The 18499-nt window shown below is 52.0% G+C and overlaps 1 protein-coding gene across 1 annotated transcript in view; it reads left to right on the top strand.

Moving 5' to 3' along the window:
• Positions 1-18499, top strand: part of DNAH17 (dynein axonemal heavy chain 17) — a 126896-nt gene that overhangs the window by 32074 nt on the left and 76323 nt on the right. Inside the window, exons 19-32 of the mRNA XM_004432828.3 lie at positions 2245-2499; positions 3827-3996; positions 4689-4911; positions 6679-6795; positions 6915-7001; positions 8699-8851; positions 10641-10889; positions 12708-12830; positions 13919-14266; positions 14367-14458; positions 15289-15415; positions 16205-16357; positions 17681-17806; positions 17984-18091. Of these exons, the coding sequence (XP_004432885.1) occupies positions 2245-2499; positions 3827-3996; positions 4689-4911; positions 6679-6795; positions 6915-7001; positions 8699-8851; positions 10641-10889; positions 12708-12830; positions 13919-14266; positions 14367-14458; positions 15289-15415; positions 16205-16357; positions 17681-17806; positions 17984-18091 (2331 nt within the window). The remainder of the gene's footprint in view (positions 1-2244; positions 2500-3826; positions 3997-4688; positions 4912-6678; positions 6796-6914; positions 7002-8698; positions 8852-10640; positions 10890-12707; positions 12831-13918; positions 14267-14366; positions 14459-15288; positions 15416-16204; positions 16358-17680; positions 17807-17983; positions 18092-18499) is intronic.

Raw genomic sequence — 18499 nt, 5'->3', positions numbered from 1 at the left:
ATTCTGGCCCATCCATGCAAAGGCATCTGGATGAGTAACAAAAATAAGTCAGGGGTGGAAAGATGCTTGTGACATGCTATTAAGTGTTTATCAAGTTGTAGAACAATGTTTAGAATATGATTTCGTTTATTTAAACAAACAAAAATCTGTCTTTCTGTGGATACACTCCAAACTGTTGAGTGCTTACTTCTGGGAAACAGGATAGGAGTAAGGATGGAGGAGGACAGGGGATGCAAAGGGGACTTTGTATTTCAAACATGTCTATGTTTGTTTGAGTCTTTGATAATGGGCATGTATTATTTGTTTTTTGTTTTTTGTTTTTTTTTTAATTTTTCCCCCCAAAGCCCCAGTAGATAGTTGTATGTTATAGTTGCACAGCCTTCTAGTTGCTGTATGTGGGACACGGCCTCAGCATGGCTGGAGAAGTGGTGTGTCGGTGCGCGCCCGGGATCCGAACCCGGGCCGCCAGCAGCGGAGCGCACACACTTAACTGCTAAGCCACGGGGCCGGCCCAGGGCATGTATTATTTGTAATAACAAATGTTTATGGCAAGAGGCTCTGTACTATTAAGGAGGTATGTGTGCGTGCATGTGTGTGCGCGGTGAGGTGAGGACGCAAGAAGAAATACCTCGCAAGGTCAAGGGCAGCTTCCCAGAGGAGCTAACGTGTGAACTGAGTCTTGAAGTGTGGGAGGGGATTTCCAGGCAGATGGTGTCAGGCAGGGCAAATGGCTCGAGGATTTCTGAGCCACAAAAAGGTGACGTGCCTGGCCCAAGTGCACGCAGCAAGCTGTTCCACAGTTCAGAATAGCATTTGCCACTGGTGATCAGCTCAGGTACAGACATGAGACCCAACTCAGGCCAATGAGAGCCAGATGCCGACGTGAGCTCCGGAATCTGACGGGATGCATGTCTGGAGCTCCTGTGCCCATCCTGGGGCCCCGGGGGGGTTCATCTGCTGATAAAGCTGCACACAGAGGAGGGCAGAGCAAAGCAGGATTAGGGTCGTGGTGATCAAACCATACCCCAGTCTGTGGGCACCCCCATCTCATTTGTAACCATGAGATTTTAATTTATGGAGGTGACTGAGAGACATGGAGAGGTCAATGCCATTGAAAGAAAAGCTTGATGTTACTCACAGTTCTCCTAGAAACAAGAGGCACAGCAGGCCACGCAGGGCCACAGGAGGAAGCGCCAGGTTTGGTCAGGAGGCAGAAGCAGGAGTGAGGAAGAAGCCCAGGCCAGAGTCTTTCTTGGGGTTTCCGAGGGAAAGGCGACAGGGCAGAGGAAGTGGCTTGGGCCTGGCCAGTTTGCATCATGTCAGCGGGGCTTTGGGCTTTAGGGGTCATCTCCAGTTATCAGGTACCTGGCCCTGGGGTGATTGGGGTAGGAGGAATATTGGTTTGGTGTGAGGCCTAGATAAAGCAGGTGCTTGAGGGTGTAGACTAGGATTGGTTGGTTTGCATATGAAAGGTGTGCTCCCGCCCAGAACTGACTAGTCCTGGGGGGGGCAGTCTTTCCTGCCAGCAAGATTTTTTAAGGTGTCAAAGCATCGTAAAATACATAAAATAAAAAACATGCAAAAAAAAACCCATCTTGAGATTCTCCAGTTACATGAGCCATTAATTGTCTTTTTGCTTATACCAATTTGGGTTGGATTTTCTTGTCACTTGAGACTCAAAAGGTCCTGTCCGGAGGGGTCTCGCATGCTCCCTCCTTTAGCCATCCACGGTAAATTTCTTTCAGTTCCTCAGACACCCTGCTTCCTCCCAGCACAGGGCCTGTGCTCATGCTTTGCTGCTTCTCTTGCTCTTTGCCTACCTGTCCATCAGCTCTCAGAGCAATGGTCACTTCCTCAGGGAGCATTCCTCGACTTTCTCCCCCTAACACCTTAGAGCAAGGGCCGGAGTCATGATGTTTCATTTCTGTGATTCTTTGATGAACATCTGACCCCACCTGGACTGTACCCTCCACCTGAGCCCTGTCCATCCCCAGTGGCACACAGCAGCTGTTGAATGAATGAATCGATGCATAAGTCATCCTGGGGTCTGCTGGACAAAAGTCCCATTCAGCACATCTTCCGTTGGGAGAACAGTGCAAATCAGCATACGTCCCTAGTTCCCATCTTGAGAGGTTAGGAACACGTCCACCAACAGTGAGCCACTCTCCAGGACGAGGAGATCAAATCTAAGTCGTGAACACCAGCTAAACACTCACCTGTTTGTTTCCCTCCTGCCCCTTCCAGATGGACCTGGAAGACACGGCGGACCTCATCGAGATGAGGGAGGAGATGTCCAACCTGGTCATCAGCGCCATGAAGGAGGCCGAGGAGTACCAGGACTCTTTTGAGAGGTACTCCTATCTCTGGATGGATGACCCCCGGGAGTTCATGAAGAACTTCCTGATCTACGGGCGTGCGGTCACCCCGGAGGACTTGGACGACCGGGGTGAAGCCTCCCTCCCCAAGACGCCACCCACCCTCACACAGTTCCAGCAACAGGTGTGTGTGAGCCTCGCCCACTGGCTTCCTCACCTCCAAATCCCCCTGCAGAGGGTCACTGTGCTTGATTTAAAACAGGTGAACGGGGCCGGCCCAGTGGCGTAGTGGTTAAGTTCATGCGCTCCGCTTCAGTGGCCCAGGGCTCACCAGTTCGGATCCCAGTTGCAGACCTACACACCGCTCATCAAGCCGTGCTGTGGCGGCGTCCCACATACAAAAATAGAGGAAGATGGACACAGATGTTAGCTCAAGGACCATCTTCCTCACCAAAAAATATAAATAAATAAATAAAACAAAACGTTAAAAAAAAAGATAAAACAGGTGAATGGTTTTAAAATGTAGATTTAATTATAAATCAGGTCTGGTGAGACCAACAGATCAGGAGACGACAGCCACTGAAAAGAGTCTGTGACTCATAGTTCCCAAGAGGAAAGGTCATGCCACGCCACACAGGGCCACACGGGGAAGCACCGGGGTTGGTCAGGAGGCAGAGGGAGTGAGGGAAAGCATGGGCAGGAGCCTGTGTTGTGGTTTTCTTGGGAAGAAACAGGTGAGGCAGGGCAATCAGGCTGAGGATTGGCGAGTTTGAATCATTTCAGAGGACTGCAGGGTGTTGGGATTGTCTCCAGTTGTCTGGCACCTGGCCCTGGGGTGACTAGGATAGGGGAATATTGGCCCAGAGTGTAGGATGCTGTGAGAGCCTGATAAAGGGGGTGGTTGGGGTGTGGGCTCTGGGTTGGTTGTTTGCACAGGGAAGGTGTGCTCCCTGGGGAGTTGTCTGCTCTCTCTAGAAATTAGCTAGCCCTGGGAGGGACAGTCCCCCCAGGGTCAGCGAGGCCCAGATGTCTTGCTGAACATAAGAAAACGTAGTTAATTTATAAACCTCCACCTCTTCGTGATGTGCAGTGAGGGAGAGAGATGCCTGGTGAGTGGAAGTGACCCACCCCAGGGGAGATGCACAGGTGGGCACATTTTGGCACCTGAGGGTGGGGATGGCTGGTGGAGCCTGGGAGCCCCAAGACGGTGAAACAGCATGGAGAGGGCGGAGTTAAGGGATGCCCTGCAGGCGCCATGGCCACATTCACCTCTTGTGGCTTTTGTCCTGTTCTTCAGAAGCCCTGCTGGCGTTGCCCCATGCTGTCCCTGTTTGACAGATTATCCTGGGCTGGGGATAGACTGCTGGCTACAGGGACTCCGGGGGTGCTGGAGAAGGAGACTAGCCTGCAGTAAGGGCCTCCTACTGCCCACGTGCTGTGCTGGGCACCTGGGCTGTGCCGGTCTCGCCCCTACGGCAGGCCAGCCCTTGAGCAGATGCGGTGTTTTCCAGATCGACTCGTACGAAAAGCTGTATGAGGAAGTGTCCAGGAGCGAGAACACCAAGGTGTTCAGTGGCTGGCTGCAGTGCGACTGCCGCCCCTTCAAGCAGGCCCTGCTCAACACCATCAAGCGATGGAGCTTCATGTTCAAGCGACACCTGAGCGACCACGTCATCCACAGGTGGGCACTGGGACCCCGCCGCCCACCCTGCCGCCATCCTGGCCTTGACCACCGCCTCGGAGAGCCCGAGAAACAGGCCAGGGGCCTCCACAGACGGCCTTACACGAAAGTGCATGGTGTCGGTGAGGCGCCTCCTCCAGGGCAGGCATGGGGTGAAGGCCAGGCTTGGAGACCAGCGGCCCCCCCAGGGCGGGTCCCAGCAGAAAAGGGTCACCTGGCTGTGAGCAAAGGCTCTGTCCCTTTGTTCAGCCCCTATTTATGGAGCACTTGCTGTGTCTGGGCTCCAGATGCCGAGGAAACCTTTAGGAGCCTGGATCTGGCAGGGAAGCCTGACACGTAACGGGTGGACCAGTCGCTCTGCAGCTACAGGCGGTGGTCAGCTGTGCGTGCACGGGGGAAGAGAGAGAGTAATCGAGCCGAGTGCCCTCCGGGAGGCCGGCAAAGCCTCTCTGAGATCTGGCCTTACGCTGGGACTTGCTGGTCAGTTTGAGTGGAGCTGGTGGGGCGTGGGGTGGCGTGCAGGCAGGGACACAGCCAGCAGCAGGTGTCCTGAGATGGACAGGAGCTCTCCCTCCCTCAGTGGGGCCTTGTGAGATAACCAGGGAGCCCTCGCTCCGGTCCCTCTTCTCAGACGGGCCTCACCCCTCCCCACTGAGGGCGCACCCCTCACAGGCCATTCTCTGGTTCGTTAGCCTTGCTGACCTGGAAGCCTTCATGAAAGTCGCGAGGATGGGCCTGACGAAGCCCCTCAAGGAGGGGGACTATGACGGTCTCGTAGAGATGATGGGGCATCTGATGAAGGTCAAGGAGAGGCAGGTGGCGACTGACACCATGTTTGAGCCCCTGAAACAAACCATTGAGCTGCTCAAGACCTACGGGGAGGAGATACCTGAGGAAACTCACGTGAAGCTGCAGGTAGATGGGAAGGGCGCCTCGCTGTGTCCAGGGAGGAGGGGAGAACCTGGCAGGCCAGCGCCGGGGGCCGTGGGGGTGCGGCTGGAGGACAAGGCCTCACATGTGGGGCCTGTGGGCTAGACTTCCTCTTCCAGGTATGAGAATCCCTGTGGAGTGGTGAGGTGGGAGGAGAAGGCCCCCTGGAGAAGAGGGGAGAGTGAGGGGGCCTCCAGAGTGGGACCATTAGCTCCTTGTTTTGTTCGGTGTTTTGTTGGATTAAAAATGCCTTCACGTCCCACACCTCCTCCTGAGGACCGGGTCCCTCCTTGGGTATGAGGGATGGTGGAGAGAGAATGGGGTCAGCGGAGACCCTGCGGAGAGTAGGGGCATGGCAGCCGGCCCTCACTCCAGAAGGCCTCCAGCCAGCTCCAGTCTCCACGTGGGAGCCACGGGGCAGCTACAGCAAGGCGATTGAGGGAGGAGGGCTTGAAGCTGCGTTTGCCCAGCACTTTACAGCTGGTTTAGGCAATGTTAGCTGTCAGCACCACAGCAGCTGTGTGGGCGGGTGGGCTGGGCTGGGAAGGACGGAGAAGACGGACCCAAACCCGCTGCCCAGCCACCCCCTGGAGTTCCAGCCTCCTTCCAGATCTGGCTACGTCTCCTCCCTCTCTCCCCTTCTCTGCCCCTGCTCTGTGTCCAGTCACACAGGCCCACTCCCCGCACCGGTAGGCACTGACTCCAGCCAGTGCCCAAGACCCCACAGCTAAAGGGGTGACAAGACTATGGGGCAAAGTGGGAAGGAGCTAGAAGGCTCATGGCCACACAGAGCCAGTGACCGCAGTGACCCTGTGCTGCCCCAGCCCCACTTCAGATCATGTCGTATTTTGACTGAAAACAAGGGGGCTTGTGCCTGCCCATGCTGCCCTGCCCAGGCCCGGCTGAGGACTGGGATTTGAAGTGTGTGGCCAGTTCCCAGGGGCTCCAGGCCATGGATGGGGCAGCTGGTGTGATAAAAATGGCATTTGAGGCATGCCACAGCCAAGAGAGACCACTAGTCAATCATAGAAGAAGGTGAAACAAGGTGTCTTCCATTTGTGGGCAAAGAATTCGTGGGCTGCAATTTTTTTTCTTTAAAATATTTTATGATTATACGTACATATTTTCCCAAGTGTGGAGAACTTGGAAAATACAAAAATTCATCTAATTGTTAAAGCCATTCTTGAAATGGTAAAATTATAGAAATGGAGAACAGGTGAGTGGTTGCCTAGAGTGGGGTGGGGTGGGTGCAAATACAGAGAGATAGCACAGGGAATTCTTTATGGTGACGAACAGTGCTGTGTGTGGATTGTGGTAGTGGTTACAGGAATCTCTACGTGGGATAGAATTGCCTAGGACATACACGTGCACTCATGCATGCACACACACGTGCATACATGCACGTGCACACAACACACGCGCACACACATGTGCACTCATGCATGCACACACACATGCATACATACACACGTGTGCACCCAACGCACGCGCACATGCACACGTGCACAAACGGATTCCGGTGAAAACTGACAGGTTCTGTCATCTAGTTAACAGAAATACACCGATGCCGGCTTCCTGGTTTGGCTATTGAACCAAGCTGTCTAAGACGCCACCGCTGGGGGAGGTGAGGGGAAGGCACACAGGACTCTCTGTACTATTTTTACAACTCTCTATGTGTCTATAATTATTTCACAATGGAAAGTTTTAAAAAGAACAGAAAAAGGAATGGTCCTTGGCCTCTGCCTGCCATAGGAACTGCCGGAGCAGTGGACAAACACCAAGAAACTGGCCATTCAGGTGAAACAGAACGTGGCGCCCCTCCAGGCCAATGAGGTCAACATCCTGAGGCGAAAGTGCCAGCAATTCGAGGTACTGCAGCCCCTCAGGCGGGGCGGGGCCTAAGGTGCAGCGTGGGGGCTGCAGGAGCCACGACGCGTTCCGGGCTGGAAATGGGGAGTGCGACGCGTCTCCGCGTGGTTCTCTTGCAGCTCAAGCAGCACGAGTTCAGAGAGAAGTTCAGACGAGAAGCCCCGTTCACCTTCAGTGACCCCGACCCCTACAAGTCCCTGAATAAGGTATTTTTGCTCAAGGGTGAGATGGGGTAGTAACTTTGGGAACCACATTGCTTTCTTGTGTTTTCTCAAGCTGTCACTCTTGCAAGTCTAGAAACACAGCCTCGATGGGGCTGTCCTCAGGGCCATGCGTGTGTGTGTGTGTGCATGTATACATGTGTGTGTGCCATATAGGCAAACTCGGGAATCCCGTGTGGTCTTCCCTCTGTGGGGGCTGCTTAGGGCGCCACTCCAGGCCCATAGCTCACACCCATCTGAGTTTCCTGCAGGCCTCGCAAACCCTGCCTGCCGCTCCACCTCTGAGGTCCTCAGCCCCGCTCACATTCAGCAGTTTCCTGCCACTGGGCTTAGCACTCACCTGTCATCCCTGGCTCCTTCCTCTCCCTGGCCCACCACGCGCAGCCAGTGGCCAAGCCTCATCTGTGTCCCCTCTCTGTTCCCACTGTTCGAGTCTACGGTCAGTGTCCAACGTGCAAGTTCCATGGCCCTGGACTTGCCAACCCACTCAAGCTCAGGCCCCAAAGACTCATGGGGCAGGAAGGTGTGGGGTGCACAGGGCCTGCCGGGGAGCCCCGTGGCAGCAAAGTAGGGCGTTGCCAGTGCCTCTCTGCTCCCAGCACAGTGCTCAGCACCCACTGTGATTGGGCCCAGCCCACACCTCTACTCACTCTGCAGCACCACAGGCTTGAGCACAAGGGACCCCCAAGATGTCCTTCGGGGTCACCCCACGCTTTCTCTCCCCCAAGCTCTGCTCTTTCGCTCACTCAGCTTCGAAGCCCACGATTCCCGAAGGTCAAGATCCCACCCTTTCTTCATAGCCATTTTCTCACGCCACATTCCCCAAGCCACAATATGTATGCTCCCGTTCGCTCCCTAGAGCCCCCAGAGCCCTTATCAACAGGGCCCCAGGCAGATTCTTGAAGAGATCCCATGTGGGCTCCAGTAAGTAACGGTATCCGCGCGTGAGACAGGCCATTCCGAGGTGGAGTGCGTACACTTGGGCGCCCACCTCTGTGTCCGTGCAAACATACGAAAATGCTCAACACCAAAGTGTTGACAGCCGTCCACTCTTAGGCTGTGGTTTGGGATGACTCCTTTTTCCTCCTCATTGCTCATCTAGATTTTTCTAATTTTCAAAGCAATCAAGAATTACTTATATAATTTTTAATAAGATAAAAATGTGTATATAGGGCCGGCCCCGTGGCTTAGCGGTTAAGTGCTTGCGCTCTGCTGCTGGCGGCCCGGGTTTGGATCCCGGGCGCACAGCGACACACCGCTTCTCTGGCTATGCTGAGGCCGCATCCCACATACAGCAACTAGAAGGATGTGCAGCTATGACACACAACTATCTACTGGGGCTTTGGGGGGAAAAGAATGTGTATATAACGTGAAAATTGGGGAAATTCTGGGAAATAGAAACTCTCAGGAGGAATTGGGCAGTCCCACAACATCCATTAAAAGTCAGTCCTTGGGCCTAAGCTCGCAAAGATAAACCACTTTCCCATAAAATCAGAAGCAAGGGGGCATTTGAAGGTGGGAAGGGGAGGGTGCTGCTCTCCTGACTGCATAGTTTTTGTACAGAGGGGAATACAGCACAGTGATGGCTCTGAGAAGGTTTATGAGGATACAGCAGAGGGAAAGAGGGAGGGCACTGCTGAGCGTGGGCACCCTGCTTACCACCTTCCTTGCCCCGCCCCAAGCAACAAAAGAGCATCGCGGCCATGGAGAGCATCATGGAGGCGCTGTGCAAGTCTGGGAGCCTGTTCGAAGTCACAGTCCCAGATTATAAGCAGCTCAAAGCTTGTCACAAAGAGGTCCGCCTGCTGAAGGAGCTCTGGGACATGATCGTAATGGTGAGGGGGACAGCAAGCCACTGGGCACAGGGTGGGGGGGGCAGGCCGATGCTGATGGTACCCAGGGTGGGCGGCTCTGCACACCCTGCATCCCGGCACCAAGAGGGGATGCTCCGGTTATCCTTTGGCTGTTAAGATGCAGCAACCTCAGTGGATGGAGGCACCACTCTCCTTGAGTCACTCTAGCCGATATCAAGGCTTTGTAGATGCCGCACGTGCATGTGTTAGCTCCTGCTAGTCCCTCTCCTCTTGGCTCACCTGTTTCCAAAGGTATTTTAACTCTTCTCTCTTATTCCCTTGAATGAACTTCAGAATCTCTGTCAAATCCTCCTCCCCTCCAAAAGAAAACTATTATGACTTTACATGGAATTGAATCTTCTCGTGAGCTAATCTGGAGAGACCTGCTCTCTTGGCAGTATTGTGTTCCCAATACAGGAGCATGCTCTGTCTCTTCATTTGTTTTATTTTTTAATATATCATAGTAAAATATTGTAAACGTCTTCATTCTGGCCATACCGAGTCTACATATTTCTTATAAAGCGGGAAAAAATCTTTGGAGTCACAGGCTATGTAACAACCACCCCTAAAGAGAGAGTACAAATTGAAGCCTCTTGCTACTTACTTTTTCACAATTAGCTGAATTCAAGTCTCTTTTATATGAGTGACATTACAGAATACAGTCAGTAAAGTCAGAGAAAACAAGATACCACACTTTCCTGTGAGGGACAGTTAGCACAGATGAGAGAATATAGGTTATATTTCCCAGGAGATAAGGGTAAGCATTTACAGTCAGGATATTTCCCCAAAAAAGTCTCCAAAACAAACTAGCCAGGACACTTTTATGATAGCAGGATATAGAAGAAGCTTCAACCTTCCAGAAAAGGCCATTGATTTCTATGGGGATTAGAGTTTTGAGTCTTTGTATCTTCAAGGTAAATCTCCGGTAAACACCCCCAGTTTGTGTCTTTATCTAACGTGGTGCTCGTCAAGCCCAGGCCTTCCCGCCTCACGCGCTGTGTCAACAGCCTGATTCCCTTGAGGACTAGCATTTCCAGCTTCACAGCCATTTTCAACCCACACCGAATTAAAGACTGCAGGCTTCATGGTGCTCTGTCTCTGTCTTGGTAGGGTTATTCCCAGGTAGTTTCTGTGTCTTGTTTCATACTGTCGTGAATGAAATTTCTTCTATTATATTTTTATCAGTCGGTCTAAGCTAGGTTACTCTGCAGTAACAAACAGCCCTAAAAGAATCTCTGTGTAGTTAACAACAAAAAGTGTATTTCTCATCCATGCGAAGTCCACACTCTGGTTCTAGGAACCCTAGTTCAGCTCAGCGTTCCAGGCTGCATATCAATATGTGCTTCCATGATCGCCAGGGCCGGGGCAGAGAACTTTGAGCTGAGCGTTGGCAATTAAATGCTCCTGCCTCAAAGTGTCAGGTGTGACTCTCGTTTCCTTGGTCAAGGCAAGTTCCGGGCCACACAAGAGGCAGGAGGAACTGGATCCTGGTGAGCAGTAACAAGGCCCACCACAGGATTTCCCCAAAGTATATTTTAACTGCTAACTTTTAATTTGTATCCTTAAAAGTTTTTAAAACATTTTTATCTTTTAAGTTGTAGCTTTACAACTGGGTCATTTTCCCGTTGTATCCACCTACTTTACGAAACTCTGTTATTAGTTCTAAATATTCCTCACTGGGGTTTGTTCCCCAGGGCGAGGGCAGTAGGTGACATGACCGTCTTCCTGAATCTTCCTGGACCAGAGTAGACAGTGAGTGTTTCCATCTCAGGTGAACACCAGCATCGATGACTGGAAGACCACCAAGTGGAAAGATATCAATGTTGAGCAGATGGACTTAGATTGTAAGAAGTTTGCCAAAGATGTGAGGTCTTTGGACAAGGAGATGAAGACCTGGGATGCCTTCGTGGGGCTGGACAACATGGTGAAGAACATGATCACGTCCCTGCGTGCCGTGAGTGAGCTGCAGAACCCCGCCATCCGGGACCGCCACTGGCAACAGCTCATGCAGGCCACGCAGGTACCGCTCGCCCTGGGGGCTGGAGGGCACTGCCCCTGACAGCAGCCGGCCTCACTTCATGATGGGCTGGCCTGAGCTGCTCAGCCGAATGACCAGGGCCTGGTGCTGAGAAAGCCAGTGTGGGCGAGGCCAGCTTCATGCACACGTGACCTGGGCACTCACACAGGGCCCTGCACTCAGAGGGACCCTGCATGGGGTTGAAGGCTCTGCTGTCACCATCTTGAAATTCTTAATAATTTTTAACGAAGGGCCCCATCATTTTCATTTTGCACTGGGCCCTGCAAATTATGTAGCCAGTTCTGGTTGTAGGTTGAATGTCCACAGGGCTCAGGAAGTTTGGGGTATATGAACAGCTCCCCTGGGTCCCCCATGATCCCCAGGAGCACAGAGTCCTAGTGCCTAAATTTCCCAGGGGTGTTCCGTAGTAGGGGGTCCTGGCCTCAACACCCTCAGAAGGCGAATAGGAACACTCCCCACCATCAGCAAACGTTGGATGAAACTGTATTGAACAGCTGCTCTGCAGAGGCCCCCCATGGGTGCCAAGGATCCGAGAGAACCCATGGGCTTTGCTCTCAGGGAAGCAGAGAAAGAAGTAGTAGTATCTGTGGTCGTGTTCCGAATGCCGAGTGGGATATTCAGGGATGATTCTGGGAGTGTAGAGGAGGCAGCCACCTCCAAGGGGAGGGAAGAACAGGAAAGGCTTCAGGAGTGTGTGGAAGGCGGCCTGGGCCTGGGGAGAGAAACAGAGAGACGAGCAGAAGGGTTGTCTTGAGGACCGAGACCGCAGCTTGTCCAGACCACTGGCCAGCAGGCCCATGTGCCCCCTCCAGGTGCCCTGGGAGAGGCCCCTGGGTGGTGATCAACAAGCACTAAAATGCCCCAGGAATTCAGCACAGCCGAGGACTTAGTGACACCCGGGCAGAGATTTTCCCAAACGTCATCAAGAGACACTCGATTCCATCAGTTGGTTAAACCAGTTTCCACAGCGGGCTCGGAACCGGTGCTCAGAAATGTCTGTCTGTGACTGCGAGAAGAATGTCAGATAAGGGATGTGGAAGGGATGTGAGGACTGGGTGGCACTATGCAAATACCTGCTATTATTACTAGAGCAACGGTACCCGGCACTCAGCCACGCCTGTTATTACACAGCAGCTCCCTGAGGTGGCGCATCAGTGTCCCAGGGCTTCCGTAACAAAGTACCACACACTGGGGGCTTAAAACCACAGAAATGTGTTCTTTCATGGCTCTGGAGGCTGGAAGTCTGAAATCAAAGTGTCAGCAGTGTTGCCTCCTCTGAAGGCTCTAGGGGAGGGTCCTTCCTGCGCCTTCCAGCTTCTGATGGCCCCAGACATTCCTTGGCTTGTGGCCACATCACTCCAATCTCTGCCTCCGTGGTCACATGGCTTTCTTCTGCATTTCAAATCTCCCCCTCCTTTCCCTTCTAAGAACACCTGTCATTGGATTTAGGTCCCACGAAATTAATCCAGAATGATCTCATCTCAAGATCCTTAACATTTACAAAGACCCTATTTCCAAATAAGGTCACATTCTGAGGTCCGGGTGGACATGGATTTTGGGGGACCACTGTTCAACCCACTACAGGTGGGTTCTGCTATTACACGATTTTATAGGGAGGGAAGGCAAGGCTTGGAGAAGTAACTAACCCAGGTCACGGAGCCAGTAAATGGCTACGCAGAGCTTCCAACTCCTCCTTCTGCAGCCTGGATGACTCACTACCTGCCTCTCCGTGGAGGACAAAGACGTCCCTCGACAGGAGGACAGACCGCCTCACATGGAACATGCCTATTTCCCCCCCAGGTGAAATTTGAAATGTCAGATGAGACCACCCTGGCGGATTTACTCCAGCTGAACCTACACAAATATGAGGATGAGGTCCGAAATATTGTAGACAAGGCTGTGAAGGAGTCCGGGATGGAAAAGGTATCCTTTGTTGACAGTGAAACATCTTTTGTGTGGGATGATGTGGAGACTGCCACACCAGCAGCCTTGTGAGTCTCTCATTTCACGTGGGGTTCAGCGGTCATGTAACATGAAAGGATAGGTTTGTGGGCCTTCTCTTACCCACCCTGTGACAGAAATCTTGTAAGATATTTCCAAAATTTATTACCAAAAAAAAAAATCCAATTCCTGTCTATAGCTCTGTCTCTGCATGCAGTGGTATGTACATTTAGGAACAACCTGAACTCTCTTCTCCTTTCACGAGCACCCTCGTTTGTGGTCCTGTCTGCCTCGTCCTCTGACTCCTGAGAAGCTGGAGGAGGGCAGGCGGGAGGACAGACCCTCAGCCAGGACCTGGGCTTGTTGATGAGCCACTGGCTGCGGCAGTGCCAGGGCTCAGGGGAACTCCTCTCGCAGTTCAAATCTCTCTCCTGGCCTGTTTTATGAATTTGAATTGTCACATTTTGGCTTTTATTTTTCTCTTAGCTTTATTGAGCTATAATTCACATACCATACCATTCACCATTTAAACTACACAATTCAATGGCTTCTAATATATTCACAGATATGAGCAACCATCTCATATTAGAGTTAGTCAATCTTGGAACATTTTCATCACCTCAAAAAGAAACCCATACCCTTAGCTATCACCCTCCATCTTCTCATACCCCCCGCCCCAGCTCTAAGAAACCACTAGCCCACTTTCTGTCTCTATAGGTTTGCCTGTTCTGGACGTTTCACATCAAGGCCATACATATGTGGCTTTTGGGTCTAGCTTCTTTCCCTCAGCATAATATTTTCGAGGTGCATTCATGTTGTAGCGTGTATCAGTACTTCATTCCTTTTTGTGGCCAAATAACATTCCATTATATGAATACACCACATTTTTTTATCCATTCATCTGTTGATGGACATTTGGGTTGTTTCCATCTTTTGGTTATTGTGAATACTGTTGGTATGAACATTTTGGCTTTCTTAAAGTGGGACTCATTCCGTGTTCTAGGAAACTCTGGGTCCTTCTCAGCCTCTCATGCCAGATGCTCACTGACTTGATTTCTGTTCCCTGGAAGGTGCTGAAAGCCCTGGATGGTACCTGGTCCACCATGGAGTTTGAGCATGAGCTGCACCCGCGGACAGGCACCATGATGCTCAAGTCGGATGAGGTGCTGGTGGAGACGCTGGAGGACAACCAGGTGCAGCTGCAGAACCTGATGATGTCCAAGTACCTGTCCCACTTCCTGAAGGAGGTGACGAGCTGGCAGCAGAAGCTGTCCACAGCGGACTCGGTCATCTCCATCTGGTTTGAGGTCCAAAGAACCTGGAGCCACCTAGAGAGCATCTTCATTGGTTCTGAAGACATCCGTGCCCAGCTGCCGGAGGACTCCAAGCGCTTCGAAGATATCGACCTGGAATTCAAGGTGAGCACAGCCCTGTGGCTCCTGCCTGGGCATTTTCAGAAATAGCTACCTTGGAGAAAACGGGGCTCCTGACATCTTGGCGGCTCCCGTCTCTTCCCAGGCCTTGATGGAAGAGGCAGTGAAAACGCCCAACGTGGTGGAAGCCACCAACAAACCAGGTCTCTACGACAAACTTGAGAACCTGAAGAAGAGGTAGGTCCTGGGGCCAGCCCAGTGGCATAGTGGTTAAGTTCGTGTGCTCTGCTTCGGCAGCCTGGGGTTCACGGGTTTGGATCCCAGGTACAGACCTACACACCACTCATCAAGCCATGCTGTGGCAGTGTCCCACATACAAAATGGAGGAAGACTGGCACAGATGATAGCTCAGGGACAATCTTCCTCAAGCAAAAAGAGGAAGATTGGCAATGAATGTTAGCTCAGGGCAATCTTCCTCACAAAAAAAAAAAAAAAAGGAGGTAGGTCCCCATGCCTGTCCAGATGAGGGGCGTCATGGTGGCAGGAACCCCAGTCAAGCACCCCCGCTGGCCCAGATGGGGCAACCCCCAGGTCCTGGGTTAACACATCCCCACCCCGGGAGCTCATGTTCCCAGCCACATCCTACCACACCACCACCACGTCGGAGGAAGCAACGACTGTGGAGACTAAACAATCCTCCCTTCTACCCAGGGGTGCCCACAAAGTCAGGAGCTGGCAAAGAACCCGTGGGTCAGGTTGCAGGTCTGAGTAAACTGGGCTATGGACAACAGACCAGGCATCTCCAGGGCTGTCAGTCCAGCGAGGGGAAGGATGGGCTGGAAAACACCCTCTGCCGAGTAGGCCCCACAGGAACAACCTGGTACCTGGTCCACCATGGAGTTTGAGCATGAGCTGCACCCGCGGACAGGCACCATGATGCTCAAGTCAGATGAGGTGCTGGTGGAGACGCTGGAGGACAACCAGGTGCAGCTGCAGAACCTGATGATGTCCAAGTACCTGTCCCACTTCCTGAAGGAGGTGACGAGCTGGTTCCTCCCTCCTACCAGGTTGGCCGTGTGCGAAAAGGCCTTGGCGGAATATCTAGAGACAAAAAGACTGGCTTTCCCAAGATTCTACTTTGTGTCCGCGGCTGACCTCCTGGACATTCTCTCCAACGGAAATAACCCCGTGGAGGTAGGCGGGCCCCTGGCATTCCGCACTTAGGCTGCCTTCGGGCTCGATCTCCAGACTCTAGGTGGGCACCATATTTGCCCCCATGTCTGGGCAGCCCTAGGATGTTGGAGGAGTGTCCCCTGGTCCCCATCTCCATGAGGTTGTCCGTGCCAGAAGCCACCCCGGGGAAAGACCATGGGACTCGTCTTAGCTTCTGCCCTTTACCTCCCACACCTCATTTTCCTCATCTGGAAAGTGAGTTAGATGCCAGGGGCTTAGCAAGATACTGTTTTTGAGAGATATGCCCACTCACTAGGTAGCCCTCAGGCTCATTCTAATAAATCCCGGGCCCCAGGAGCCAGGAAGAAAAGGTTCCTTGAGGCTTGTCTGAAACAGAGAGCATTAACTAACTAGGTAAAGGGAACACGACTATATTTCGTTTGAATCATAAAGTTACTGGACACACAAGATGGGATACACAGGGTGGCTGGAAATTTAGGATTTGAGCATGTGACTTAGGGAAACGGGCCCAGTGCTGGGACAGAACTTCTCAAGGAAAAGAAATCTTCAATGTCAGACATTTGTCTCAGAAGTGCTGAATTCCTGGGCTGGTTTCTGTGTCCTGCCTGAGAGCAGTTTTTGCTGTTCCCTTTGTTGGTTAAGCGCGTTTGGTTAACGTCGATCAGAGAAGGGGAACTACATTCCAAAAAAAATGAAAGATGCTTAAAACCACCCAAGGAAAACCCAGACCGTGTGGATCCCCCTTTCAAATCCCTCAGCTGCACAATCTGCTGTTTTGCCCCCACCCAGGTGAGCCGCCACCTGTCCAAACTCTTCGACAGCCTGTGTAAACTGAAGTTCCGGCTCGACACCGACGGGAAGCCTCTCAAAGTTGGCCTGGGCATGTACAGCAAAGAGGACGAGTACGTGGATTTTGATCGAGAATGTGACCTCTCAGGGCAGGTGAGAGTGTGTGCAAGCCACAGAGGGCACGGACAGGGAACCCCCCAGGATGACAGTGCAGCCAGTGTAAGAGCCACAAGTCCTCAGACAGGGGTGTTCGCATAGCCACCATCCCGTGACTTTCCCTCTCTCCTCTTTCCTCCACCTCTCTTAGAACAAATGCTTGAAGGACTTCTTTATAGAATTTCCAGCACAGCCTTACCCATAGAGTATGAAGTGTATTGGGAGGGGAGGGGAGGGCATGAGGGGGAGGGGCGGGATTATTAATGCCACTGAATTTGTCTCTGGCTCACCAAGGGGACTGCTTTGAAGGGGGCCACACACGCCTGAACGCCCGAGTTCGAACACCTGTTCAGAATCATTGGCTTTGTTGCTTTGGTAGATCCGAGAGGTCTCCTCCCCTCGGGTGGCCTGTCCCCTCTTCCAGCTTCCCCAGCAAGCATGTCACCCACCCGAGGAGGCTGGCTCCTTCTGCCGACAGCACACTTCCGGGCTGCCCCTCCCCTCATCTCATTGCCCAACTGTTGATCAAGAAACCAAATCGATTTTGATGTTAGCCTAAGCAAAATGTAATTTGAGGTAAATTAGCTGGGAAAAAAGAGAAAATCTCCTGCAAGAAAAATTGAACTTCAATGACTTGGCGTTCAAGTGCTGGCGGGTTTGCTCTGCATGGATGGGGCTGGTGGGGCTGGGACGAGACCATGCATCACAGTGCGTTCAGATTCGCTTCCTGCGCTGAACTCCTTGCAAACATAACTGCGACCTACAGCAAGGTCTGCCTGAGCTGTATTTACTGGTGAAAAGAAAAATCAACCCGATTCTCCTGTTTGAATTTTTCCCCCAGTACAGTTAGTTGAGGGTTTATATTCTAAAATACAAACCAGGCTTGTTGGCAAGTTTGCCCCCACAACGATCTTGGACTCCGAGACAATGCACTTGAGGAGCAGGTCGGGGCTCCATTAGTCAGAACCTCCCAGGGACGTGGGGGGACAGACTCTGTGTCCCGAACATCAGCAACTCCTCAGGGGCTCAGACAGAGCCTGTCTCCTCTTCCAGATTTTTCTCTGGATCCTTTCCACTCTCTGCCTAGAAATAATGTATGCACACAAAGGCCCAATGCAGCAGATTTTGCCTGGGTACCACTGGGCTTCCCAACCACGTCTTTTAAGTGGGTCATTCTTACTGCTCTGTGAAAACCTTGACGTTTCTACCCCTGGGAGGAGGAGGATGACGAATGGTAATTTTTTTTTTTTCTTACAACAAAGCAAGTCACTGGAATCGGTGCACTCATGGCCCGTCTGGTCATTGTGGTCCCATCCCCAGGTGGAAGTCTGGCTGAACCGCGTGCTGGACCGAATGTGTGCCACGCTCCGACACGAAATCCCAGAAGCCGTGGTGACATACGAGGAAAAGCCGAGGGAGCAGTGGATCTTTGACTACCCAGCCCAGGTCTGAGGCGTGGATGGACGGACAGACAGCTCAGACGGGGCGGGTTTGCTGGACTCCCGTGTTCCCTCTGTTAACCACAGTCCCGCGGAAAGCAGTTTAACTTACTAGTAGGAACTGTTTCATTGGAAGCAGAACGGCGCTCACTGCACGGGCCAATGGGGGGTGCCATCTTTTCAGGTCGCGCTCACGTGCACTCAGATCTGGTGGACCACCGAGGTGGGCCTGGCATTTGCGAGGCTGGAGGAAGGCTACGAAAACGCCATCAAAGATTACAACAAAAAGCAGGTGCGTGGTTCCCACGTGTCCACCTGAAACTGGGCCAAGAGATTACCAGAAACATCTCATGTCTAAGGTCGCGCCTCGTGGAATTGCTGTTTCTGTGGGTCAAAAGCAGTCAAATGCTGGCAACCCCTGGTGGTCCTGCCCAAGAGTAACCGCTTTAGAAATATGTAACTCTAATTTCTTGTCTGAAAGTCATCAAATGCTACCGCGAGTCTGTTTTTGAAAGATTCTTGATTGGGATTTAGAAACTAAAGATAATTTTTTAAATAGAAGGAGGAAAAGCTACCCAGATATAACCACTGTCAACAGATTCTTATCTAGACCTCTGATCTTTTTGTATGCATGTAATTGACTTATATGTAAAAATATACAAATGGCTTTAAAATCCCGTTTTTACTGAATATCCATCAT

The sequence above is a fragment of the Ceratotherium simum genome, chromosome 16 (assembly GCF_057802395.1).
Source record: "Ceratotherium simum simum isolate JZ-2026a chromosome 16, ASM5780239v1, whole genome shotgun sequence".
Taxonomy (NCBI): domain Eukaryota; kingdom Metazoa; phylum Chordata; class Mammalia; order Perissodactyla; family Rhinocerotidae; genus Ceratotherium; species Ceratotherium simum.
Note: the sequence above shows the minus strand (reverse complement) of the source record. Positions and strands in the feature narration are given on the sequence as shown.